This window comes from Podarcis bocagei (genome assembly GCF_964188305.1).
Source record: "Podarcis bocagei genome assembly, chromosome: 10".
NCBI classification, from domain to species: domain Eukaryota; kingdom Metazoa; phylum Chordata; class Lepidosauria; order Squamata; family Lacertidae; genus Podarcis; species Podarcis bocagei.
The window spans coordinates 2,441,960-2,467,674 of record NC_138135.1 but is presented as its reverse complement, the minus strand read 5'-3'; the positions used below and the strand labels follow the sequence as shown (position 1 = coordinate 2,467,674).

Sequence of the window (25,715 nt, the reverse complement as noted above, 5' to 3'; positions counted from 1 at the left end):
ATAGACTGAAACTGCAGAGTTTTGATAAATTAAAAAACAAAGTGTGAGACTGGCTTCATTATTATCAGATAATGGAGGCATATAATTTGGATAAGAAAATTGGCTTCCAGGTGGAAAAATCAAAATTAGAAACAGAACTGTTAGAACCCAAAACTAAGATTTTGTCAAAGATGTATAACTTGCTGTTGAAATGGAATACTCAGGGTGAAACGGTGAAATCTGCTATGATTAAATGGGCACAAGATGTTGAACATAATATTATGTTTGCTGACTGGGAACAGTTATGGACCACAGGTATGACGTTTACGGCATGTAATGCCCTAAGAGAGAATATTATGAAAATGATATACAGGTGGTACATGACCCCAGTCAAGCTTGCAAAAATTTATCATTTGCCCGATAATAAATGCTGGAAATGTAAAGAAACTGAAGGTACATTTTTTCACCTTTGGTGGACGTGCCCAAGGATTAAGGCCTTCTGGGAAATGATACATAATGAACTGAAAAAGGTATTTAAATATACCTTCTTGAAGAAACCAGAGGCCTTTCTTCTGGGCATTGTCGGCCAATTGGTGTCAAAGAAGGACAGAACTTTTTTTATGTACGCTACAACAGCAGCAAGAATACTCATTGCAAAGTATTGGAAGACACAAGAACTACCCACTTTGGAAGAATGGCAGATGAAGGTGATGGACTATATGGAACTGGCAGAAATGACTAACAGAATCCGAGACCAGCGAGAAGAGTCGGTGGAAGAAGATTGGAAGAAATTTAAAGACATTTACTATCTACAGAAATATTATAAAATTAATGAATGATAGAATGATGTTGGATAGCAATTAAGGGTTCCCAGCTGTAGTGCTTTAAGAGAATATGAAAAAAGGGTTATAATTGGGTTAAAATCTAATGGTAAGGATTTGCTGAACCAATGAATTGAAGCGGAATACAAAAAAGGGAGGTATGAGGAGGTCCGGGAAATAAGCTAAAGGAAAATAAGTAATAGAAAATAGGTGTGTTTTTAACTGTTTTTATTTTGTATTTTTCTTTTTCATTTTTACTGTAATATTTCAAAAATCTTAATAAATATTATATATATATAAAAAGAAAAGAAACTGAAGCTCTTTCCGCTTTCCATGCATTCTTATGGTTTCTCCCCTGTGTGTGTCCGTTGATGTATATTGAGGTGTCCACTCTTACTGAAGCTCTTTCCACATTCCATACATTTAAATGTTTTCTCCCCTGTGTGAATCCGTTGATGTGTCTTAAGGTTTCCATTTCGACTGAAGCTCTTTCCGCACTCAGTGCATTTAAATGGTTTCACCCTTTATGAGTCCGCTGATGTTTTCTAACGTTTCCAATCTGAATGAAGCTCTTTCCACAGTCCACACATTTATATGGTTTCTCCCCTCTGTAAATCCGTTGATGTGTTTTAAGGTCTCCATTCTGACTGAAGCTCTTTCCGCAATCAATGCATTTAAAGGGTTTTCCCCCTGTGTGAGCCAGTTGATGTCTTCTAAGGCTTGCATTGAAACGGAAGCTCTTTCCACATTCCATGCATTAAATGGATTCTCCCCTTTGTGAGTCTGCTGATGTAATTTAAGGTCTCCTTTTTGACTGAAGCTCTTCCCGCATGCCATACATTCATATGGTTTTCCCCTGCCTGTGTGAGTCCGTTGATGATATCTAAGGACTCCACTATGACTGAAGCTCTTTCCACACTCCATGCATTGAAATGGTTTCTCCCCTGTGTGAATCCGTTGATGTTTTCTAAGGTTTCCACTATCACTAAAGCTGTTTCCGCACTCCCTACATTTAAAAGGTTTCTCCCCTGTATGAGTCCGTTGATGATTTCTAAGGTGCCCACTCTGACTGAAGCTCTTTCCACACTCCATACATTTATATGGTTTTTCACCCGTGTGAGTCCGTTGATGTATTCTAAGTCTATCACTCTGACTGAAGCTCTTTCCACACTCCATACATTTATATGGTTTCTCCCCTGTGTGAGTCTGGTGATGTTTATTGAGGTGTCCACTCCGACTGAAGCTCTTTCCACACTCCATACATTTATATGGTTTCTCCCCTGTGTGAGTCTGGTGATGTTTATTGAGGTGTCCACTCCGACTGAAGCTCTTTCCACACTCCATACATTGAAATGGTTTTTCACCCGTGTGAGTCCGTTGATGTGAACTTAAGTGTCCACTCCGACAGAAGCTTTTTCCACACTCCATACATTGAAATGGTTTCTCCCCTGTGTGAATCCGTTGATGTTTTCTAAGGTCTCCACTCTGACTGAAGCTCTTTCCGCACTCTATACATTTATATGGTTTCTCCCCTGTGTGAATCCGTTGATGTTTTCTAAGGTCTCCACTATCACTAAAGCTCTTTCCGCACTCTATACATTTATATGGTTTCTCCCCTGTGTGAGTCCGTTGATGCATATTGCACTGCCCACTCTGAATGAAGCTCTTTCCACACTCCATACATTTATATGGTTTTTCACCAGTGTGACTTCGCTGGTGTAATTTAAGTTCTGCATTCCGCCTGAAGCTCTTCCCACACTCCATGCATTTGAAAGGTTTTTCACCCGTGTGAATCCGTAGGTGTGAACTTAACTGTCCACTCTGACAGAAGCTTTTTCCACACTCCATACATTGAAATGGTTTCTCCCCTGTGTGAGTCCGTTGATGATTTCTAAGGTCTCCACTCAGCCTGAAGCTCTTTCCGCACTCTATACATTTATATGGTTTCTCCCCTGTGTGAATCCGTTGATGTTTTCTAAGGTCTCTACTATCACTAAAGCTCTTTCCGCACTCTATACATTTATATGGTTTCTCCCCTGTGTGAGTCCGTAGATGTGAACTTAAGTGTCCACTCTGACGGAAGCTTTTCCCGCACTCCATGCATTTAAATGGTTTTCCTCCTGTGTGAGTCCGCTGATGTATATTGGGGAATCCTCTCTGACTGAAGTTCTTCCACACTCCCTGCATTGTAATCCTTTCTTGTAAATGTAAATCTGCTGATGTGTTCTAAGTTTTCCACTATCAGTGAAACCTTTCCCACACTCCATACCTTTAAATGGTTTCTCCTCTCAGAGTCATTGATGTGAGCTATGTGTCCTCATTCAATGAAGCATATCCCACATTTCACACATTTTTATTTCTATTCCTCATGAAACGAAAGGTGCCCCATTCCTTGGAATTCTGAATGTTTTCTCCATCACCTTCTTCAGAGTGGGAGGAAAGGAAATCCTGTTTGGGTTTCAAGGAAGAGAACAAAGGGAAAGAGAACACATGAAGCGCCATTAGCCCCTTCTCTTATTTCAACATCTCCTACATTCCCCCACCTCCTACCCATGTTCCCAAATTTTTGGAAATGAAAAAGCAATGTCATCAAATGAGAGTAATGCATCACCACCTTTCATAATCCTCAATCATCGTTAATAAAGCAGCATGATCTTGGAATACAGCCTTTTCAAATCAATTGTTTCCTCACAGGAAAGGCAGCTGCTCTCTGTCCATGAACAGGCCCTCTCTTTCTCTGGTCCATCGTTCCTTTGGACATTCCCCATCCTCTGCATCATAATCCTGCATCCACCTCTAGATCTTTATGAATCATCTGCACAGTCCCATTGGCCACAAGAGGTCCATGTGGACCATTTTGGGAGGCCCAGGTCTACATCTTCTCCAGGGACTGTGGTCTGGGTCAGTCAGAGAACTAGTGACAAGGCTTGGTGCTTGGGGTCAGCTGAATGGGTGCTCAGGAAAGCTCCTGTTTTTGGAGATGGACCTCTGTCTACATGCCTCACATTGCATGTCAAGAGCAGGAGAAGCAGAAGGAAAGAAGATGGCACATCGGAATCCCAGACCCCCACTGCTCCTTATAATAATGAGGGGCTGCCTGATCTCGAGCTCATCCTAAAGTGACACTGGAAAAGCTGCATATTAAAGGCAAATGGATAACTGTACTAGTGAAAACTTCTACCTTGAATATATAGTGTTAAATTATTGAAGGCCTGAAGTTGTGTTATTTCTAGAGACATGAATTCATTCCGGTTCTGTCTCAAATATAGCTATTATATGATGTCATGAGGTGTCATGGGAGCGGTAGTACCTTTGGTGGTCCCCACCCTGCACTCAGCTCTCACCTGTGCCTTCCAGAAGCTGTCAGGATGAATCAGGGGCCACAATCCCAGGAATGGCTTCAACCGGCTGGCAAAACCAGGTGAGGAAAGCTGATGGGTCTCAAATCCTTGGGGGGCTGGGCAATTCTGCTGCCCCTGAAGTCAAGCCCTGGTGGATGGAGAGGAGGAGAAGAACAGTGAATCCCACAGTCCAGAAGGCAGATTCTGCCCATCCTGCAGAGGAAAGTGAATGGCAGATGGGATCGTCAACGGGGGAAGGAAGCCCATCGAGAAGGAAAACTCTGGTCCTAAACCTTCACTGCCTCGTGAGTTATGTTCAGGAGAAGAAAAGGCTATGGAGGGAAACCCACACAAATCCAGAGTGGAGTCTCTAAGACGGTTGGATGGTGTCCTGCACACCTTCTTCTTTCAACTCCTGCAGCCAGGCTGGTGCCAAACATACTGCTCTGCTTTCCTTGGGACCATATCAGCCGGGCCGAGAAGGGGGTCTGGTTGTCTAGGCAGCCCAGGACCCCCAAACACCCTGCCCAGGCTGGCAGTGCTACAAACACAGCAGTTTCAAGTGGGGAGATGGGCTCAGAGCTGTGTATCAAAGTCTCTCCGATGTGGAACAAGGGAAACAGAAACAGAAATAAAATTTACATCAAAAAGGTAAAGGTAAAGAGACCACTGACTATTAGGTCCAGTCGTGGCCGACTCTGGGGTTGCGACGCTCATCTCGCTTTATTGGCCGAGGGAAACAGCAGCGTACAGCTTCCGGGTCATTTGGCCAGCAGGACTAAGCCCCTTCTGGCGAACCAGAGCAGCGCATGGAAATGCCGTTTACCATCCCGCCAGAGTGGTACCTATTTATCTACCTACACTTTGACATGCTTTCGAACTGCTAGGTTGGCAGGAGCAGGGACCGAGCAATGGGAGCTCACTGCATCACGGGGATTCGAACCGCCGACCTTCTGATTGGCAAGTCCTACGCTCTGTGGTTTAACCCACAGCGCCACCCGGATCCCATATTTACATAATACTGCACTGTAAAAGTATTCAAAATATTTGTTTTTCGAAGAAAAGACCACAATGTATCACGTGGCCCCTTCAAAGCTAATGAAAGTCTTGTGGCTGGAGCTTTTGGGGGTGCAGGACCAGGAAAGCTCCTGCCACCATGATCCTTCCAACTGGGATTCAGTCCTCATCATGGGACTGAAATTGCCCTGGTTGTGCTGGTTGATGATCTCCAACGGGCCAGAGGCTGAGGGGGAAGCTGTTTCCTGGTTCTGCTGGATCTCTCAGCGGCTTTGGAGACCTTTGGCCATGGTGTCCTTCTGGACCCTCTAGGGGAGCTGGGGACCCTGCTTTGCAGTGGTTCCCCTCCTTCCTCCTGGGCCATGTCCAGAGAGTGGTGTTAGGGGATGAGTGTTCAGACCCCTGGATGCTTACTTGTGGGGTGCCCCAGGACTCCATTCTCTCCCCCATGCTTTTTACTATCTATATGCAGCCACTGGGAGAGATCATCAGGGGGTTTGGGCTGGGTGTTCACCGGTATGTGGATGATGCCCAGCTCTTCCTTTCTTTTTCCCCCCAAATTCTTTTATTAATTTTCCAAACAATTATACAATCTTCCAAAATACAACAGATTACTTCTTTTTTTTTTTTGAACTTCCTTCAGCGTCTCTGACAATCATCCATATTTATAACTGTAGTTACACATTCCTCCTTTCGTATTGCCATTACACTTCCCTTCTCCCACTATTTCCCTTTAACAAAACTTCTCCGTTTTTACAGTGCCTCTTGAAATCCCACTAGCGTTGTGTTCACACCACATATGTTTTTCAGCTAATCTACAAACTTTCCCCAGTCTTTGATGAACTTTTGGTCTTTGGTATATCTGATTTTCCCAGTTAATTTATCCAATTCCGCATCGTCTGTCATTTTCAATCTCATTTCTCTTCCTTTCTTTTAAATTGGAACTAGTGAAGATGGTGAATGCCCTGTGTGTCTGTTTGGAGGTGGTTGGAGGATGGATGGCAGCTAACACATTGAGGTTGAATCCTGACAAGTCAGAAATACTGTCCCTGGGGGAGGGTGGGAGCCTTCCTGGTCCTGATGGGGTAACTGTGCCCATGAAGGACCAGGTGTGCAGCCTGGGGGTCACCGCCTTCTGGGATCCATTTGTGAACAGAATGTGTGAGTCAACTCTTTTTATACTTTTATAGAAGATTGTGTCGTTTCTTATCTTTTTATGAGGGACTAAAGGGGAAATTACCAAGGAATCTTATTTTAAAGGCTTTAGCGGGCCTAAGCAAATGCATCCGCTGTAAGTTTATAAGGGAGAATGTTACTCTGCTAAATTGTACAGGCATAGAAAAGTACGGATCTAAGTACAGCGATAATTCCTAACCTATCGGTTCAAGAAGGTTCTGGTGGTTTTACTCTGCATGATTCAAAGTTGGTGCTTTCTCTAGATCATGGGGAGGCAAACTAAGGCCTGGGGGTATAAATGTGATGATGATGATGATGATGATGATGATGATGGATGATCTTGTGGGGTTTTTAAAAGTTATTTTGGAATTCGTACTGCTATATCAGCTCACAAAATGTTATAGGTGGATAAAATCACATGGTTGCTGTAAAATATAATCCCACCCACGACTTCTCATTTATATACAGTCTGTAAATTTGGGGAGGTCACACACCTCACCTGTGCTAATACTGGCAGTCTTTGGCCTCCACAGGCACACCCGGTGTGTAGAGCCTCCAGCCACAGGCACTGTCTATCCTGAAAAGGGGTCCTTTGACTGGGAAGATGACAGGCAGCGTAAATTAATAATGCAGAGTTTTAAAGAATAAAAGCTTTACTGAATTAAAAGAAGCTTCTTCATAAACAACATGGTTCCAAACAGTTTGACTGAGATTGCATACAGACTCTGCTCACGGCTGAGACAGACAGACTCTTGCTGAAATCTTACAGAGAGCACAAAGTGCAACTGGCTACTACGTCACATGTCAGAATGACTCCACAGTTAGCAGTGAAGCCTGAATAAATTGAGGAGGCCCAAATGACTGTGCAGTCCCTGCACTTCCCAGCCTGCTTGGCTGCTTCTGCTCTCATGTGTCTTTGTCACGTGACAAAAGATTCATGCAGTCGCTGTCATCGGATGATGAAGGATTGTATCTCAGCTTGTCAGTCACTCTGACATTGGCTACAAAGAATGAGAGGAACAGAAATGCTTTTGAGGTGCAACTTCTGTATCAATACTGAGAGCCATTCCATGGACTCTGCACCCGTTTCTGAGGACAGGTGTACATTATCCTCATCCTCAGCGGAAAAGACAATAAAGATGGAAGCCTGAGAGAGAGGGAAAGGTTTCTGGCTGCTTCCTGGGTGGGATTGCGGAAACCAAGAGCCGCTTCTGAGAAGGCCTCTCCCCTCCTCTCTTGTCACGGCTAAAAATTGGCCGCTGTTTCTTTAATGCTTAAAAAGCTGCAGGTTTTATATATAGAGTGAGAAATGTTAGTTTGGTGTTGGGTTGGTTGGTTGGTGAAAGCTGGCAGTGTTGATGTGTGTACAGTTGGTCAGTCGCTTTTGCAGAAAGACTTTTGAGAATACAGCGGTACCTCGGGTTAAGTACTTAATTCGTTCCGGAGTTCCATTCGTAACCTGAAACTGTTCTTAACCTGAAGCACCACTTTAGCTAATGGGGCCTCCCACTGCCGCTGCACCACCACCACAATATTTCTGTTTTCATCCTGAAGCAAAGTTCTTAACCTGAGGGATTATTTCTCAGTTATCGGAGTCTGTAACCTGAAGCGTCTGTAACCCGAGGTACCACTGTAAAAGCAGAAATTACTCTGCAAGGATGCTCTTCTCGTGGACTCTTTCATGCTGACAAGGGCCCAAGGAGCAGGCTGAGGCGACCAAGGGAGGCCAGAACCTTCTCTTTTCTTTTCACAAATACTGACATCTCTTCCTCTGGACTTCCTCTCCTCTCCAGGGGACCAAGGAATGGACTGGGCAGAATCGCTGTGTCTGGACAGGGCAGGGGCTTATGGGGCAGGAAGAGGATGGAGATTGCGGGAAGGAAGGGTGGGGGGCAGGACCCCCCACTTTCCACGTATCCCTCTCTGGTCGCCTTGAAGGGGGGGTCGATACCTGGGCGGGAGAGAGAGGCCAAGGCTGTTCCACCAGAGATCCCCCGCAGCTGCCACAATGGAGACGCGATATCTCCCCCCCCCCGCCGCCAATGCTGCCCTTCCCTGCCCCAGGGATGCTCCTCTCCCTCCCCCCTTGACCCCCTCCCTCTCTCCAGAGTCTCCCCTGCATCCAGAGGCTCCCTTGGCTCTGCCCACCCCACACCCTGAGCCCCCATCTCTCCAGCCGGAGGCGCCCCCCCCCAGGGAACATGGGAGGGACAGGGGGGTCTCTATCCAGGCGTCTCTCGCGCCGCTTAACCCTTTCATGGGCGGCTTTTCTCCGCGCAGAGCCAGGGGAGACGGGTGAGGGGTCCGCCCTGCGAGGAAAGCCCCCTGGGGGCGCTTGGGGGAGCAGGCGGGGGTCTCTGGGTCCTTTCCCCCCTCTCCGCCCCCCCCCGCGACCCCTTTACCTCTTTCTCCTCGCTCCCGAGCCTCCTTTCCTGCAACATCCACGGGGGGGGGGGTCCCCTGCCTCCTCCCTCCCCATTCCGAAAGCGCCCCCCTCCCAGCTATGGGGCAGAGGAGCAATCCGGAGTGGAAGCTCCACTTCCGGGAGAAGCAGAAAGGGTGGGAGGGGGGCTCCCCGCCCCATATTTCTGGAGCAGAAACCGGATTGGAGGAGGAGGAGGAGGAGGAGGAGCAATGTATTGGGGGTGTGATTTGGGATTGTGTGGGCGGGATGAGAGAAGGATGTGCCGGGAGGGGAGGAAAAGTATTGAGCGGGGGGGGGGAGGAGGAGGAGTAGAAATCCCCCCCCCGTCTTCCTTCTGGGGATCAGGAGAGGGGGGAGGGGCTGATCCCGACAATCCAACAGCGAAGTCACAAAATGAGTTCTGCATGGAAATCAGATCAGACTTCGAGTTCGTGTTTTGGCAACATGACAGGTCTGTCTGTCCGTCGGGATGCCTGAGGATTCCTGCTCGCTGCCTTTTCCTGGCCTGCCTGAGAGATCATCGGAAAGAGATCATCTGTGTATCTGAAGAAGTGTGCATGCACACGAAAGCTCATACCAAGAACTAACTTAGTTGGTCTTTAAGGTGCTACTGGAAGGAATTTTTTTATTTTGACTATGGCAGACCAACACGGCTACCTATCTACTATCGGAAAGGGAGGATTTCTTGACTCCAGAATCCCTCATCGCACACCCCTTTCATTCAGGCCTAGAGATCTGCTCTTTGGAGAATGTTGTTTGGATCATGTGGATCATCAATGGATCATATGAATCATCACTGGATCATCCATGATGCCATACCCGTCTCACGGGGGGGGGGGGGCTCAGGATGAATCTCCTGCCACGTGACTGGGGGAGTCTGGGGGTGACGGGGGTCAGACAGGGCTGCTGTTTTGCTCTCCTTACTATTTCAGCTCAGGTTTTACTGAAATGGGTGGATTCATTGAGGAAACGGGGCTACGTTGCAAAGAGGCAAATGTGTCTATTTTGTTACCACCCAGTGAGTTGTGTTGCAAAGGCCATTTGCAGAAAGGCTCCTGTTGTATCACCTGCGGCTACATGCTGGAGTTTGGGTGTTTTGCGGAAATGTGTCTCTATAAATGCACTTATCCCCGTGCATTTATAATGGCAAGACATTAAATCCCATGAGATGTGCAAACTGGCTGCTTTTGGAAGCACCACTCTGCAGCCCTGCCTGATGCACGCTTACTTAGGAGTAACCCCTACGCCGTTCCATCTGATGCACGCTTACTCAGAAGTAAGTCCCCATAGTCGCCTTTGGCTGGACTTGACCAGCCAGGGGTCCTTTACCTTGGGTAACAGGGGCCAGCCCCCTGCTGCAGCCCCAGCCCCTGCTGGCTGGTCACATCTTCCACGCCAAGAAACTGGGCAGAGCCTTTAGGAGCCTCTGGCTAAACCTGCTGCTCTTCTCCCTGGCACCGCCATCTCCACGCAGGTGCCCCCGAGGCAGGTTGGCCTGCAGTTCCCCTCAGTGCCAGCCAGCACGATGCCTGCACTCAGAACACCTGGAGGGCACTGGCTGAAGTCTGGGAGCCCTCGGTGCCAATGCGCAGCTGCTTTGCTTTTCCTCCGCCTGGCGGACATCAACACAGCACCCTACGGGGGGGGGGTGGTCTCTTGTTCAGATGCCCTCCCTGGGGAAGAGTCTTTGGCCACAGGAAAGTGTGCCAGGAGGGGCCAGTGAGAGGGCAGTACAGCACAGCCAGTGGGGAGAGTGCCTTCCTTGGGTGGGGTGGGGGGAGCTTGGATGGCCCCCTGCCTGTGATGCTTAGCTGAGATTCCTGCAATGCTGGGGGTTCAACTAGATGACTCAGGAGGGCCCTCCCTACTTTACAGTTCGAAGCCCCCGCACTGCCCACTCCACACCACCCAGATGGGACTCTCTTGTCCAACCCCACAAGGCCATTCCTCTCTCTGGACGGGGAGGGGGAGATAAGGTTTGCCAGCACTGCAGCCCCTAACTTTCAAGCTGGGGCAGAGATGCAGATGCTCCAGGGTCTGGGCTGGCCACAGGCACCCATGGGCGTGGATGTTGAGCCTTTCTTTGGGAGGGGGGTGTTACAGAAAAATCTAGGTGCGAGGCTGCTCAGTCCCCCAGCTCGTCGGGCTGAGCCTGCGGGTCCCTGCGGAATAAAGGGAGGAGTCCAGCCAACCGGAGCAAAGAAAGAGAGATTGCAAGGAGAGAGATTGCAAGGAGCTCCAAAGGGACTTCTCCAAACGGGCTGAATGGGCTGAAAATACAGTTCATTGTCAAGGAGATTAAAGTGATGCATGTTGGGACAAAAAAACCCTACGCCCGTTAATATAATGTACAGGCTCATGGGTCTGAATTGGATTTCTCTGTGTGCTCTGGGCCACCTCATGAGAAGAGAAGACTCCCTGGAAAAGACCCTGATGTTGGGAAAGATGGAGGGCACAAGGAGAAGGGGACGACAGAGAATGAGATGGTTGGATGGTGTTCTTGAGGCTAGCGGCATGTCCATGGGGTCAAGAAGAGTCGGATACAACTAAACGACTAAACAACAAGAAGTGTGCTCTGGGAGACCTGGGGAGAGGGGAGCTGGTCACAGCAGGAGGGGGAGTCTCCCTGGATGCTTCAGCAGCCGGCCTCCTCTGGGTCTCCTGGCCCCCTCCTCTCCCCTCTCTGAGCCTAAACTGCTCTCTGCCCCAGCCTCTTCCTGCTCAGCAAACCCTGTTTCCTCCTCAGCTTGCAACACCTCCCCTCCCGTTCTGCTCCCTTTCCTCCCTCTTTCTGCTCACTGCCATCCCCTCACCAGTCCCCAGGATCTAAGCCTTCTTCCCTTGTAGGTCCCCCAACTGGTGCCTCCCCCCCCCTGCACCCAGCTGTTCCATGACAGCCAATGCAGAAACAACAGTAAAATCAGTATGATAGCAATATGAACTGTGGGCCTCTGTTAGGAAAACTCCCTAGCAGCATGACTGAATAAAAACTTCTGGGACTATGGAAAAATACTACCTTCCCCAAACCCCAGAAAAAGCTGGAGCTCTGGGGTTGCCCCATGGGGTTCAAGAGTGAAGATGGGCCCATCAGGAGACTTCCCGGGTCCCTGCAGCCCCTCCGTTCCCCTCTTGCAATTAGGCTTGGGGGGAAATCACCCATTAACTTACAGTATTATCAGTTTTCTTCAGAATGCTTAGGAGGCAGGGATGAAGTTCTGGTGAAGAAGCAGTGCTTGGAGATCATGCGGTGGGGGGAGTGACAGAGTTTGGTGCAAAAACCGTCTTGCATGCTTGAGTAGTAGATAGGTAGCCGTGTTGGTCTGCCATAGTCAAAATAAAAAAAATTCCTTCCAGTAGCACCTTAAAGACCAACTAAGTTAGTTCTTGGTATGAGCTTTCGTGTGCATGCACACTTCTTCAGATACACTGAAACAGAAGTTGCCAGATCCTTCTATATAGTGAGAAGGTGGCCAGCTATCTCTCAGCTATCTGCCTATCTCCCATTCCCACCACCCTTCTGAGTAACACCCCTCCCCACCTTCTCACTATATAGAAGGATCTGGCAACTATATAGAAGGATCTGGCAACTCCGCAAATCAGTGTCACGCCTAGTAGTGAAGTTTGGAGACTCAGTAGTTGGGTGGAGGTCCCGGAAGCAAAGTCTCATAGCGCTTTCATCTACTGAAGCTGAGTTCAGTGCGCTATCAGAGGTTTGCAGAGAGCTGGAGTTCTATGTGTGTTTGGTCAAGGAAATCTGTGGAGAGCATTGTCTGCCCATTGTGGTGCATGAAGACAATCAACCATGCCTCAAATTGGCCAAGACGGGGCAATTCAAGGCGAGGACCAAACTTTTGGACATACGTTTCCAGAATGTATGTCAGAGTGTTCATGAGGGGCTAGTTGCTCTGAAATACTGTCCCTCAACCAAGAACCTTGCTGATGGTTTCACAAAACCATTAACCTTCCAGAAGCACGAGGAGTTCTGTGAGGGTCTGTGTATGGGGAAAGCATTGTTGGCTATTGTCCCCAGATGCAGGACAAGAGGGGGTGTGGAGTTCCACTCGGACTGAAGCTCCTTCCAAACTCCATACATTTAAATGGTTTCTTAACTGTGTGTCTGCTGAGGTTTTCTAAGATTTCCCCTTTGACTGAAGCTTTTTCCGCACTTCGTGCATTTAAATGGTTTCTCCCCTGTGTGAGTCACATGATGTCTTCTAAGGCTTGCATTGAAACTGAAGCTCTTTGTATTGATGGAAGAGATTCATAAAGATCAAGCGGGCATTTTAATTATGAAAAATGTTGGACAGAAGTGAAAAAAGATTTAGAAATTTGGTCAAATTTGAAGCTTTCACTGTTGCGTCGTATTGCTGTGATAAAAATGAATGTATTGCCTAGAATGTTGTTTTTGTTTCAGACATTGCAAATTGTGGACAAGATGGACTGTTTCAAGAAGTGGCAGAGAGATATCTCTAGATTTGTCTGGCAGGGCAAGAAGCCCAGAATAAAATTTAAGATATTAACTGATGCAAAGGAAAGAGGTGGATTTGCCCTGCCAGACTTTAAACTTTACTATGAATCAGCAGCTTTTTGCTGGTTGAAAGAATGGCTACTTCTTGAAAATACAGACATTTTGGATCCAGAAGGCTTTAACAACGTATTTGGATGGCATGCATATCTATGGTATGATAAGGTCAAAGCACATAAAGCATTCAAAAATCATATTGTCAGGAAAGGAGTGTTTAATGTTTGGATAAGATACAAGGATTTATTGGAAAATAAAACCCCAAGGTGGTTGTCACCGATGGAAGCGAAAGCTCTGAAAAGGCTCAATATGGAGGCCAAATGGCTGAAATATTGGGAAATTTTGGAACAAGAAGGAGATAGACTGAAACTGCAGAGTTTTGAGAAATTAAAAAACAAAGTGTGAGACTGGCTTCATTATTATCAGATAATGGAGGCATATAATTTGGATAAGAAAATTGGCTTCCAGGTGGAAAAATCAAAATTAGAAACAGAACTGTTAGAACTCAAAACTAAGATTTTGTCAAAGATGTATAACTTGCTGTTGAAATGGAATACTCAGGATGAAACAGTGAAATCTGCTATGATTAAATGGGCACAAGATGTTGGACATAATATTATGTTTGCTGACTGGGAACAGTTATGGACCACAGGTATGACGTTTACGGCATGTAATGCCCTAAGAGAGAATATTATGAAAATGATATACAGGTAGTACATGACCCCAGTCAAGCTTGCAAAAATCTATCATTTGCCCGATAATAACTGCTGGAAATGTAAAGAAACTGAAGGTACATTCTTTCACCTTTGGTGGACGTGCCCAAGGATTAAGGCCTTCTGGGAAATGATATATAATGAACTGAAAAAGGTATTTAAATATACCTTCTTGAAGAAACCAGAGGCCTTTCTTCTGGGCATTGTCGGCCAATTGGTGTCAAAGAAGGAGAGAACTTTTTTTATGTTGGAAGCTGTGGCTGGATGGTTACGTGGGAGCTGGTTGAAGCTAAATCCTTCGAAGACAGAGGTCCTGTGGCTGGGACGGGGCGATATGGGATTGGGGGTGCAACTCCCATCTCTTGCGGGGGCGCAATTAGTGCCAGCACTGTCCGTTAAGAGTTGGGTGTAATCTTCGACACCTCTCTTTCCATGGAGGCGCAGATTGCAGCTATAACAAAGGCGGCATTTTTCCATCTCCGCCAAGCTAAGCAGTTGGCTCCTTGCCTCTCTCGCCCGGACCTAGCCACAGTGATCCACGCGACGGTCACCTCCAGACTGGATTATTGTAACTCGCTCTACGTGGGGCTGCCCTTGAGACTGACCCAGAAACTCCAGCGGGTGCAGAATGCTGCAGCGAGACTCCTTACGAGGTCTTCACTGCGAGATCACATTCACCCGGTGCTACACCAGCTGCACTGGCTCCCGGTGGAGTACAGGATCAGGTTTAAGGTGCTGGTTTTAACCTTTAAAGCCCTATATGGCCTAAGACCCTCGTACCTACGGGACCGCCTCTCCTGGTATGCCCCACAGAGAAACTTACGGTCTTCAAATAAAAACATCTTGAAGGTCCCAGGCCACAGAGAAGTTAGGCTGGCCTCAACTAGAGCCAGGGCTTTTTCGGCTGTGGCTCCGATCTGGTGGAACACTCTGTCACAAGAGACCAGGGCCCTGCGGGACTTGACATCTTTCCGCAGGGCCTGCAAGACAGAGCTGTTCCACCAGGCCTTTGGCCAGGGCACAGCCTGACTCCCTCCCTCGGCAATCTTCGCGGAGCTCTGGCCCAATGGTTGCCAGTGGCCTGAATTAATTAATTTTATAATGAATGATTTTAGAATGTTGTTTATGCTATACTTTTATACTGTTTTATTGTTGTTAGCCGCCCTGAGTCCAGCTTCGGCTGGGGAGGGCGGGATATAAATACAATTATTATTATTATTATTATTATTATTATTATTATTATTATTATTACCGTATTTTTCGGACTATTGGACGCACCGGTCCATAGGACGCACCTAGATTTGGGGGGGGGAAATAGAGGCAAAAAAAAATTTATCCCCCCCCCCCGCCAGGCGCGGGGCTGGGGCGGGGAAGCCCGAGCTTCCCCCTCCCCCAGAACGGGACCCAGAGCCATGCCGAAGCTGCGCGCAACTTTGGCATCGCTCTGGGAACTTGCGGGGCTGGGGGAGGAGGAAGCCTTCCGCCAGCCTCCAAACCATGTCGGGAGACAGCGGGATGGCGCGCTGCGCCTCTCCCGCTGTCCCCCGAGCTTGTGGGGCTGGCGGTGAGGCTCTCCTGAAGCCTGGAGGTTGTGGGGCTGGTGGGGGGGAGAAGCAGGCTTGCTTCTCCCTCCCCCAGCCTCCAGATCAGGTCGGGGAAAAGCGGGATGGCGGAGCGCCGCCATCCCGCTTTTCCCCGACCTGATCTGGAGGTTGTGGGGCTTGCTTCTCCCTCCCCCAGCCTCCAGATCAGGTCGGGGAAAAGCGGGATGGCGGAGCGCCGCCATCCCGCTTTCCCCCGACCTGATCTGGAGGTTGTGGGGATGGTGGGGGGGAGAAGCAGGCTTGCTTCTCCCTCCCCCAGCCTCCAGATCAGTTCGGGGAAAAGCGGGATGGCGGAGCGCCGCCATCCCGCTTTTCCCCGACCTGATCTGGAGGTTGTGGGGCTTGCTTCTCCCTCCCCCAGCCTCCAGATCAGGTCGGGGGAAAGCGGGATGGCGGAGCGCCGCCATCCCGCTTTCCCCCGACCTGATCTGGAGGTTGTGGGGATGGTGGGGGGGAGAAGCAGGCTTGCTTCTCCCTCCCCCAGCCTCCAGATCAGGTCGGGGAAAAGCGGGATGGCGGAGCGCCGCCATCCCGCTTTCCCCCGACCTGATATGGAGGTTGTGGGGATGGTGGGGGGGGGGAGAAGCAGGCTTGCTTCTCCCTCCCCCAGCCTCCAGATCAGGTCGGGGAAAAGCGGGATGGCGGAGCGCCGCCATCCCGCTTTTCCCCAACCTGATCTGGAGGTTGTGGGGCTTGCTTCTCCCTCCCCCAGCCTCCAGATCAGGTCGGGGAAAAGCGGGATGGCGGAGCGCCGCCATCCCGCTTTCCCCCGACCTGATCTGGAGGTTGTGGGGATGGTGGGGGGGGAGAAGCAGGCTTGCTTCTCCCTCCCCCAGCCTCCAGATCAGGTCGGGGAAAAGCGGGATGGCGGAGCGCCGCCATCCCGCTTTCCCCCGACCTGATCTGGAGGTTGTGGGGATGGTGGGGGGGAGAAGCAGGCTTGCTTCTCCCCCCGCCAGCCTCCAGATCAGGTCGGGGAAAAGCGGGATGGCGGCTCTGCGCCTCCCCGCTGTCCCCAGCTTTTGGGTGCAGGCTGCTGCCCGCAAGCCTTGCGAGCCCGCGGGACATACCGCGGGGCTTGCAAGACTTGGGATAGCTTCCTGAAGCCTGGAGAGCGAGAGGGGTCGGTGCGCACGGACCTCTCTCGCTCTCCAGGCTTCAGCAAAAGCCTGCATTCGCACCATAGGACGCACACACATTTCCCCTTCATTTTTGGAGGGGAAAAAGTGCGTCCTATAGTGCGAAAAATACGGTATTATTATTATTTACGCTACAGCAGCAGCAAGAATACTCATTGCAAAGTATTGGAAGACACAAGAACTACCCACTTTGGAAGAATGGCAGATGAAGGTGATGGACTATATGGAACTGGCAGAAATGACTAGCAGAATCCGAGACCAGGGAGAAGAGTCGGTGGAAGAAGATTGGAAGAAATTTAAAGACTATCTACAGAAATATTGTAAAATTAATGAATGATAGAATGATGTTGGATAGCAATTAAGGGTTCCCAGCGGTAATGCTTTAAGAGAATATGAAAAAAGGGTTAAAATCTAATGGTAAGGATTTGCTGAACCAATGAATTGAAGCGGAATACAAAAAAGGGAGGTATGAGGAGGTCCGGGAAATAAGCTAAAGGAAAATAAGTAATAGAAAATAGGTGTGTTTTTAACTGTTTTTATTTTGTATTTTTCTTTTCCTTTTTCATTTTTACTGTAATATTTCAAAAATCTTAATAAATATTATATATATATATATATATATATATATATATATATATATATATATATATATAAAAGAAACTGAAGTTCTTTCCGCATTCCATGCATTCTTATGGTTTCTCCCGTGTGTGTCCGTCGATGTATATTGAGATGTCCACTCTTACTGAAGCTCTTTACACATTCCATACATTTAAATAGTTTCACCCTTTATGAGTCCGTTGATGTTTTCTAAGGTTTCCAATCTGAATGAAGCTCTTTCCACACGCCACATATTTATATGGTTTCTCCCCTGTGTAAATCCGTTGATTTGTTTTAAGGTCTCCATTCTGACTAAAGCTCTTTCCGCACTCAATGCATTTAAATGGTTTTCCCCCTGTGTGAGCCAGTTGATGTCTTCTAAGGCTTGCATTGAAACTGAAGCTCTTTCCACATTCCATGCATTAAATGGATTCTCCCCTGTGTGAGTGTGCTGGTGTAATTTAAGGTCTCCTTTTTGATTGAAGCTTTTCCCGCATGCCATACATTCATATGGTTTTCCCCTGCCTGTGTGAGTCCGTTGATGTGATCTAAGGCCTGCATCGAAACTGAAGCTTTTTCCACACTCCATACATTTATATGGTTTCTCCCCTGTGTGAATCTGTTGATGTTTTCTAAGGTTTCCACTATCACTAAAGCTCTTTCCACACTCCCTACATTTAAAAGGTTTCTCCCCTGTATGAGTCCGTTGGTGCATATTCTGGTTTCCAATCTTACTGAAGCTCTTTCCACACTCCATACATTTATATGGTTTTTCACCCGTGTGAGTCCGTTGATGTATTCTAAGTTTATCACTCTGACTGAAGCTTTTTCCACACTCCATACATTTATATGGTTTCTCCCCTGTGTGAGTCTGGTAATGTCTGTTGAGGTGGCCACTCTGACTGAAGCTCTTTCCACACTCCATACATTTATATGGTTTCTTCCCTGTGTGAGTCTGGTGATGTTTATTGAGGTGTCCACTCTCACTGAAGCTCTTCCCACACTCCATACATTGAAATGGTTTTTCACCCGTGTGAGTCCGTTGATGTGAACTTAAGTGTCCACTCCGACAGAAGCTTTTTCCACACTCCATACATTGAAATGGTTTCTCCCCTGTGTGAATCCGTTGATGTTTTCTAAGGTTTCCACTATCACTAAATCTCTTTCCGCACTCCCTACATTTAAAAGGTTTCTCCCCTGTATGAGTCCGTTGATGCATATTGCGGTTTCCAATCTTACTGAAGCTCTTTCCACACTCCATACATTTATATGGTTTTTCACCCGTGTGAGTCCATTGATGTCTATTGAGGTGGTCACTCTGACTGAAGCTCTTTCCACACTCCATACATTTATATGGTTTCTCCCCTGTGTGAGTCTGGTGATGTCTATTGAGGTGGTCACTCTGACTGAAGCTCTTTCCACACTCCATACATTTATATGGTTTCTCCCCTGTGTGAGTCTGGTGATGTTTATTGAGATGTCCACTCTCACTGAAGCTCTTCCCACACTCCATGCATTGAAATGGTTTTTCACCCGTGTGAATCCGTAGGTGTGAACTTAACTGTCCACTCCGACAGAAGCTTTTTCCACACTCCATACATTGAAATGGTTTCTCCCCTGTGTGAATCCGTTGATGATTTCTAAGGCTTCCACTCTGACTAAAGCTCTTTCCGCACTCTATACATTGATATGGTTTCTCCCCTGTGTGAATCCGTTGATGTTTTCTAAGGTCTCTACTATCACTAAAGCTCTTTCCGCACTCTATACATTTATATGGTTTTTCCCCTGTGTTAGTCCGCTGGTGTATATTGAGGAATCCTCTCTGACTGAAGTTCTTCCACACTCCCTGCATTGTAATCCTTTCTTGTCCATGTAAATCCGCTGATGTGTTCTAAGTTTTCCACTATCAGTGTAACTTTCCCCACACTCCATACCTTTAAATGGTTTCTCCTCTCAGAGTCATTGATGTGAGCTATGTCTCCTCATTCAATGAAGCATATCCCACATTTCACACATTTTAATTTCTATTCCTAATGAAACAAAAGGTGCCCCATTCCTTGGAATTCTGAATGTCTTCTCCATCACCTTCTTCAGACTGGGGGAAAGGAAATCCTGTTTGGGTTTCAAGGAAGAGAACAAAGGGAAAGAGAACACATCAAGCGCCATTAGCCCCTTCTCTTATATCAACATCTCCTACATTCCCCCGCCTCCTACCCATGTTCCCAATTTTTTGGAAATGAAAAAGCAATGTCATCAAATGATAGTAATGCAGCAGCAACCTTTCATAATCCTCAATCATCGTTAATAAAGCAGCATGATCTTGGAATACAGCCTTTTCAAATCAATTGTTTCCTTGCAGGAAAGGCAGCTGCTCTCTGTCCGTGAACAGGCCCTCTCTTTCTCTGGTCCATCGTTCCTTTGGACATTCCCCATCCTCTGCATCATAACCCTGCATCCACCTCTAGATGTTTATGAATCACCTGCACAGTCTCATTGGCCACAAGAGGTCCAAGTGGACCATTTTGGGAGGCCCAGGTCTACATCTTCTCCAGGGACTGTGGTCTGGGTCAGTCAGAGAACTAGTGACAAGGCATGGTGCTTGGGGTCAGCTGAATGGGTGCTCAGGGAAGCTCCTGTTCTTGGAGATGGACCTCCATCTACATGCCTCACATTGCATGGAGAGAGCAGGAGAAGCAGAAGAAAAGCAGCTGGCAGATTGGAATCCCAGACCCCCACTGTTCCTTATAATAATGATGGGCTGCCTGATCTTGAGCCCATCCTAAAGTGACACTGAAAAAGCTGCATATTAAAGGCCAATGGATAACTGTACTAGTGAAAACTTCAACCTTGAATATGTAGTGTTGAATTATTGATGGCCTGAAGTTGTGTTATTTCTAGAGACAGGAATTCATTCCGCTTCTGTCTCAAACATAGCTATTATATGATGTCATGAGGTGTCATGGGAGCGGTAGTACCTTTGGTGGTCCCCACCCTGCACTCAGCTCTCACCTGTGCCTTCCAGAAGCTGTCAGGATGAATCAGGGGCCACAATCCCAGGAATGGCTTCAACCGGCTGGCAAAACCAGGTGAGGATAGTTGATGGGTCTCAAATCCTTGGGGGGCTGGGCAATTCTGCTGCACCTGAAGTCAAGCCCTGGTGGATGGAGAGGAGGAGAACAACCGTGAATCCCACAGTCCAGAAGGCAGATTCTGCCCATGCTAATGAAAAGTCTTGTGGCTGGAGCTTTTGGGGGTGCAGGACCAGGAAAGCTCCTGTTACCATGATCTTTCCAATTGGGATTCAGGCCTCATTGTGGGACTGAAATTGCCCTGGTTGTGCTGGTTGATGATCTCCAACGGGCCAGAGGCTGAGGGGGAAGCTGTTTCCTGGTTCTGCTGGTTCTCTCAGCGGCTTTGGAGACCTTTGGCCATGGTGTCCTTCTGGACCCTCTAGGGGAGCTGGGGGCCCTGCTATGCAGTGGTTCCCCTCCTTCCTCCTGGGCCATGTCCAGAGAGTGGTGTTCAGACCCCTGGATGCTTACTTGTGGGCTGCCCCAGGGCTCCATCCTCTCCCCTATGCTTTTTACTATCTATATGCAGCCACTGGGAGAGATCATCAGGGGGTTTGGGCTGGGTGTTCACCAGTATGTGGATGATGCCCAGCTCTTCCTTTCTTTTTTCCCCCAATTTTTTTTATTAATTTTCCAAACAATTATACAATTTTCCAAAATACAACAAATTTCTTCTTCTTCTTTTTTTTGAACTTCCTTCAGCGTCTCTGACAATCATCCATATTTATAACTGTAGTTACACATTCCTCCTTTCGTATTGCCATTACACTTCCCTTCTCCCACTATTTCCCTTTAACAATACTTCTCCATTTTTACAGTGCCTCTTGAAATCCCACTAGCGTTGTGTTCACACCACATATGTTTTTCAGCTGATCTACAAACTTTCCCCAGTCTTCGATGAACTTTTGGTCTTTGGTATATCTGATTTTCCCAGTTAATTTATTCAATTCCGCATCTGTCTGTCATTTTCAATCTCATTTCTCTTCCTTTTTTTTAAATTGGAACTAGTGAGGATGGTGAATGCCCTGTGTGTCTGTTTGGAGGTGGTTGGAGGATGGATGGCGGCTAACACATTGAGGTTGAATCCTGACAAGTCAGAAATACTGTCCCTGGGGGAGGGTGGGAGCCTTCCTGGTCCTGATGGGGTAACTGTGCCCCTGAAGGACCAGGTGTGCAGCCTGTGGGTCACCGCCTTCTGGGATCCATTTGTGAACAGAATGTGTGAGTAAACTCTTTTTATACTTTTATAGAAGACTGTGTCATGTCTATCTTTTTATGAGGGACTAAAGTGGAAATTACCAAGGAAACTTATTTTAGAGGCTTTAGCGAGCCTAAGCAAACGCATCCGCTGTAAGTTTAAAAGGGAGAATGTTACTCTGCTAAATTGTACAGGCATAGAAAAGTACGGATCTAAGTACAGCGATAATTCCTAACCTATCGGTTCAAGAAGGTTCTGGTAGTTTTACTCTGCATGATTCAAAGCTGGTGTTTTCTCTAGATCATGGGGAGGCAAACTAAGGCCTGGGGGTATAAATACGACGACGACGACGACGATGACGACGACGACGACGATGATGATCTTGTGTGGTTTTTAAAAGTTATTTTGGAATTCGTACTGCTATATCAGCTCACAAAATGTTATAGGTGGAGAAAATCACAGGGTTGCTGTAAAATATAATCCCACCCACGACTTCTCATTCATATACAATCTGTAAATTTGGGGAGGTCACACACCTCACCTGTGCTAATACTGGCAGTCTTTGGCCTCCACAGTCACACCCGGTGTGTAGAGCCTTCAGCCACAGGCACTGTCTATCCTGAAAAGGGGTCCTTTGACTGGGAAGATGACACGCAGCGTAAATTAATAATGCAGAGTTTTAAAGAATAAAAGCTGTACTGAATTAAAAGAAGTTTCTTCATAAACAACATGGTTCCAAACAGTTTGACTGAGATTGCATACAGACTCTGCTCACGGCTGAGACAGACAGACTTGCTGAAATCTTACAGAGAGCACAAAGTGCAACTGGCTACTACGTCACATGTCAGAATGACTCCACAGTTAGCAGTTAAGCCTGAATAAATTGAGGAGGCCCAAATGACTGTGCAGTCCCTGCACTTCCCAGCCTGCTTGGCTGCTTCTGCTCTCATGTGTCTTTGTCACGTGACCAAAGATTCATGCAGTCGCTGTCATTGGATGATGAAGGATTGTATCTCAGCTTGTCAGTCACTCTGACATTGCCTACAAAGAATAGGGGGAACAGAAATGCTTTTGAGGTGCAGCTTCCGTATCAATCCTGAGAGCCATTCCATGGACTCTGCATCCCTGTTTCTGATGACAGGTGTACATTATCCTCATCCTCAGTGGAAAAGACAATAAAGATGGCAGCCTGAGAGAGAGGAAAAGGTTTCTGGCTGCTTCCTGGGTGGGATTGCGGAAACCAAGAGCCGCTTCTGAGAAGGCCTCTCCCCTCCTCTCTTGTCACGGCTAAAAATTGGCCGCTGTTTCTTTAATGCTTAAAAAGCTGCAGGTTGTATATATAGAGTGAGAAATGTTAGTTTGGTGTTGGGTTGGTTGGTTGGTGAAAGCTGGCAGTGTTGATGTGTGTACAGTTGGTCAGTCGCTTTTGCAGAAAGACTTTTGAGAATACAGTGGTACCTCGGGTTAAGTACTTAATTCGTTCCGGAGTTCCATTCGTAACCTGAAACTGTTCTTAACCTGAAGCACCACTTTAGCTAATGGGGCCTCCTGCTGCCGCTGTGCCGCCAGAGCATGATTTCTGTTTTCATCCTGAAGCAAAGTTCTTAACCTGAGGGATTATTTCTCAGTTATCGGAGTCTGTAACCTGAAGCGTCTGTAACCCGAGGTACCACTGTAAAAGCAGAAAGCACTCTGCAAGGATGCTCTTCTCGTGGACTCTTTCATGCTGACAAGGGCCCAAGGAGCAGGCTGAGGCGAACAAGGGAGGCCAGAACCTTCTCTTTTCTTTTCACAAATACTGACATCTCTTCCTCTGGACTTCCTCTCCTCTCCAGGGGACCAAGGAATGGACTGGGCAGAATCGCTGTGTCTGGACAGGGCAGGGGCTTATGGGGCAGGAAGAGGATGGAGATTGCGGGAAGGAAGGGTGGGGGGCAGGACCCCCACTTTCCAGGGATCCCTCTCTGGTCGCCTTGAGGGGGGGGGGTCGATTACTGGGCGGGAGAGAGAGGCCAAGGCTGTTCCACCAGAGATCCCCCGCAGCTGCCACAATGGAGATGCGATATCTCTCCCCCCCCCCGCCGCCAATGCTGCCCTTCCCTGCCCCAGGGATGCTCCTCTCCCTCCCCCCCACTTGACCCCCTCCCTCTCTCCCGGAGTCTCCCCTGCATCCAGAGGATCGCTTGGCTCTGCCCACCCCACACCCTGAGCCCCCATCTCTCCAGCCGGAGGCGCCCCCCCCAAGAGAACATGGGAGGGACAGGGGGGTCTCTATCCAGGCGTCTCTCGCGCCGCTTAACCCTTTCATGGGCCGCTTTTCTCCGCGCAGAGCCAGGGGAGACGGGTGAGGGGTCCGCCCTGCGAGATAAGCCCCCTGGGGGCGCTTGGGGGAGCTGGCGGGGGTCTCTGGGTCCTTCCCCCCCTCTCCGCCCCCCCCGCGACCCCTTTACCTCTTTCTCCTCGCTCCCGATCCTCCTTTCCTGCAACATCCACGGGGGGGGGGTCCCCTGCCTCCTCCCTCCCCTTTCCGAAAGCGCCCCCCTCCCAGCTATGGGGCAGAGGAGCAATCCGGAGTGGAAGCTCCACTTCCGGGAGAAGCAGAAAGGGTGGGAGGGGGGCTCCCCGCCCCATATTTCTGGAGCAGAAACCGGATTGGAGGAGGAGGAGGAGGAGGAGGAGCAATGTATTGGGGGTGTGATTTGGGATTGTGTGGGCGGGATGAGAGAGGGATGTGCCGGGAGGGGAGGGAAAGTATTGAGCGGGGGGGGGAGAAGGAGGAGTAGAAATCCCCCCCCCCGTCTTCCTTCTGGGGATCAGGAGAGGGGGGAGGGGCTGATCCCGACAATCCAACAGCGAAGTCACAAAATGAGTTCTGCATTTAAATCAGATCAGACTCCGAGTTCGTGTTTTGGCAACATGACAGGTCTGTCTGTCCGTCGGGATGCCTGAGGATTCCTGCTCGCTGCCTTTTCCTGGCCAGCCTGAGAGATCACTGGAAAGGGAGGATTTCTTGACTCCAGAATCCATCACCGCAGACCCGTTTCATTCAGGCCTAGAGATCTGCTCTTTAGACAAGTCTGTTTGGATCATGTGGATCATCAATGGATCATATGGATCATCCATGATGTCATACCCATCTCACGGAGGGGGGGGGCTCAGGATGAATCTCCTGCCACGTGACTGGGGGAGTCTGGGGGCTGACGGGGGTCAGACAGGGCTGCTGTTTTGCTCTCCTTCCTATTTCAGCTCAGGTTTTACTGAAATGGGTGGATTCATTGAGGAAACGGGGCTACGTTGCAAAGAGGCAAATGTGTCTACTTTGTTACCACCCAGTGAGTTGTGTTGCAAAGGCCATTTGCAGAAAGGCTCCTGTTGTATCACCTGCGGCTACATGCCGGAGTTTGGGTGTTTTGTGGAAATGTGTCTCTATAAATGCACTTATCCCCTTGAGTTTATAATGGCAAGACATTAAATCCCATGAGATGTGCAAACTGGCTGCTTTTGGAAGCACCACTCTGCAGCCCTGCCTGATGCACGCTTACTTAGGAGTAACCCCTACGCGGTTCATAGGGATTTGCCGTTCCTTCTGATGCACGCTTACTCAGAAGTAAGTCCCCATAGTCGCCTTTGGCTGGACTTGACCATCCAGGGGTCCTTTACCTTGGGTAACAGGGGCCAGCCCCCTGCTGCAGCCCCAGCCCCTGCTGGCTGGTCACATCTTCCACGCCAAGAAACTGGGCAGAGCCTTTAGGAGCCTCTGACTGAACCTGCTGCTCTTCTCCCTGGCACCGCCATCTCCACGCAGGTGCCCCCTAGGCAGGTTGGCCTGCAGTTCCCCTCAGTGCCAGCCAGCACGATGCCTGCACTCAGAAAACCTGGAGGGCACTGGCTGAAGTCTGGGAGCCCTCGGTGCCAATGCGCAGCTGCTTTGCTTTTCCTCCGCCTGGCGGACATCAACACAGCACCCTACAGGGGGGTGGTCTCTTGTTCAGATGCCCTCCCTGGGGAAGAGTCGTTGGCCACAGGAAAGTGTGCCAGGAGGGGCCATTGAGAGGGCAGTCTGGCACAGCCAGTGGGGAGAGTGCCTTCCTTGGGTGGGGTGGGGGGAGCTT

General features: G+C 48.5%; 3 protein-coding genes across 4 annotated transcripts in view; all 3 read right to left on the bottom strand.

The window, feature by feature from the left end:
- The window catches only part of LOC308595640 (uncharacterized protein), a 102,224-nt gene that overhangs the window by 52,256 nt on the left and 24,253 nt on the right, over nucleotides 1-25,715 (bottom strand). The window lies entirely within an intron of this gene.
- LOC308595646 (uncharacterized protein) lies at nucleotides 1,026-24,207 on the bottom strand. Of its 2 annotated transcripts, XM_081210177.1 has the most exons (4): nucleotides 24,054-24,207; nucleotides 6,834-6,930; nucleotides 4,145-4,289; nucleotides 1,026-3,248 (listed from the first exon to the last, which is right to left on the bottom strand). In XM_081210177.1, exon 4 carries the CDS (start codon nucleotides 2,985-2,987, stop codon nucleotides 1,308-1,310), a length of 1,680 nt encoding a protein of 559 aa, XP_081066303.1. In that variant the 5' UTR covers nucleotides 2,988-3,248; nucleotides 4,145-4,289; nucleotides 6,834-6,930; nucleotides 24,054-24,207; the 3' UTR covers nucleotides 1,026-1,307. The 2 variants fall into 2 exon arrangements, with proteins under 2 accessions (XP_081066303.1, XP_081066304.1); XM_081210178.1 differs by lacking the exon at nucleotides 6,834-6,930.
- Nucleotides 16,875-25,715, bottom strand: part of LOC308595584 (uncharacterized protein) — a 157,789-nt gene continuing 148,948 nt past the window's right edge. The window contains exon 4 of the mRNA XM_081209993.1: nucleotides 16,875-18,992. Within this exon, the coding sequence (XP_081066119.1) occupies nucleotides 17,507-18,992 (1,486 nt within the window). The 3' untranslated portion in view covers nucleotides 16,875-17,506. The remainder of the gene's footprint in view (nucleotides 18,993-25,715) is intronic.

Bases quoted from the DNA above. Each gene is read 5' to 3' on its own strand.
- LOC308595646 (XM_081210177.1), bottom strand. From the start codon at position 2,987: ATGCAGGGAGTGTGGAAGAACTTCAGTCAGAGAGGATTCCCCAATATA.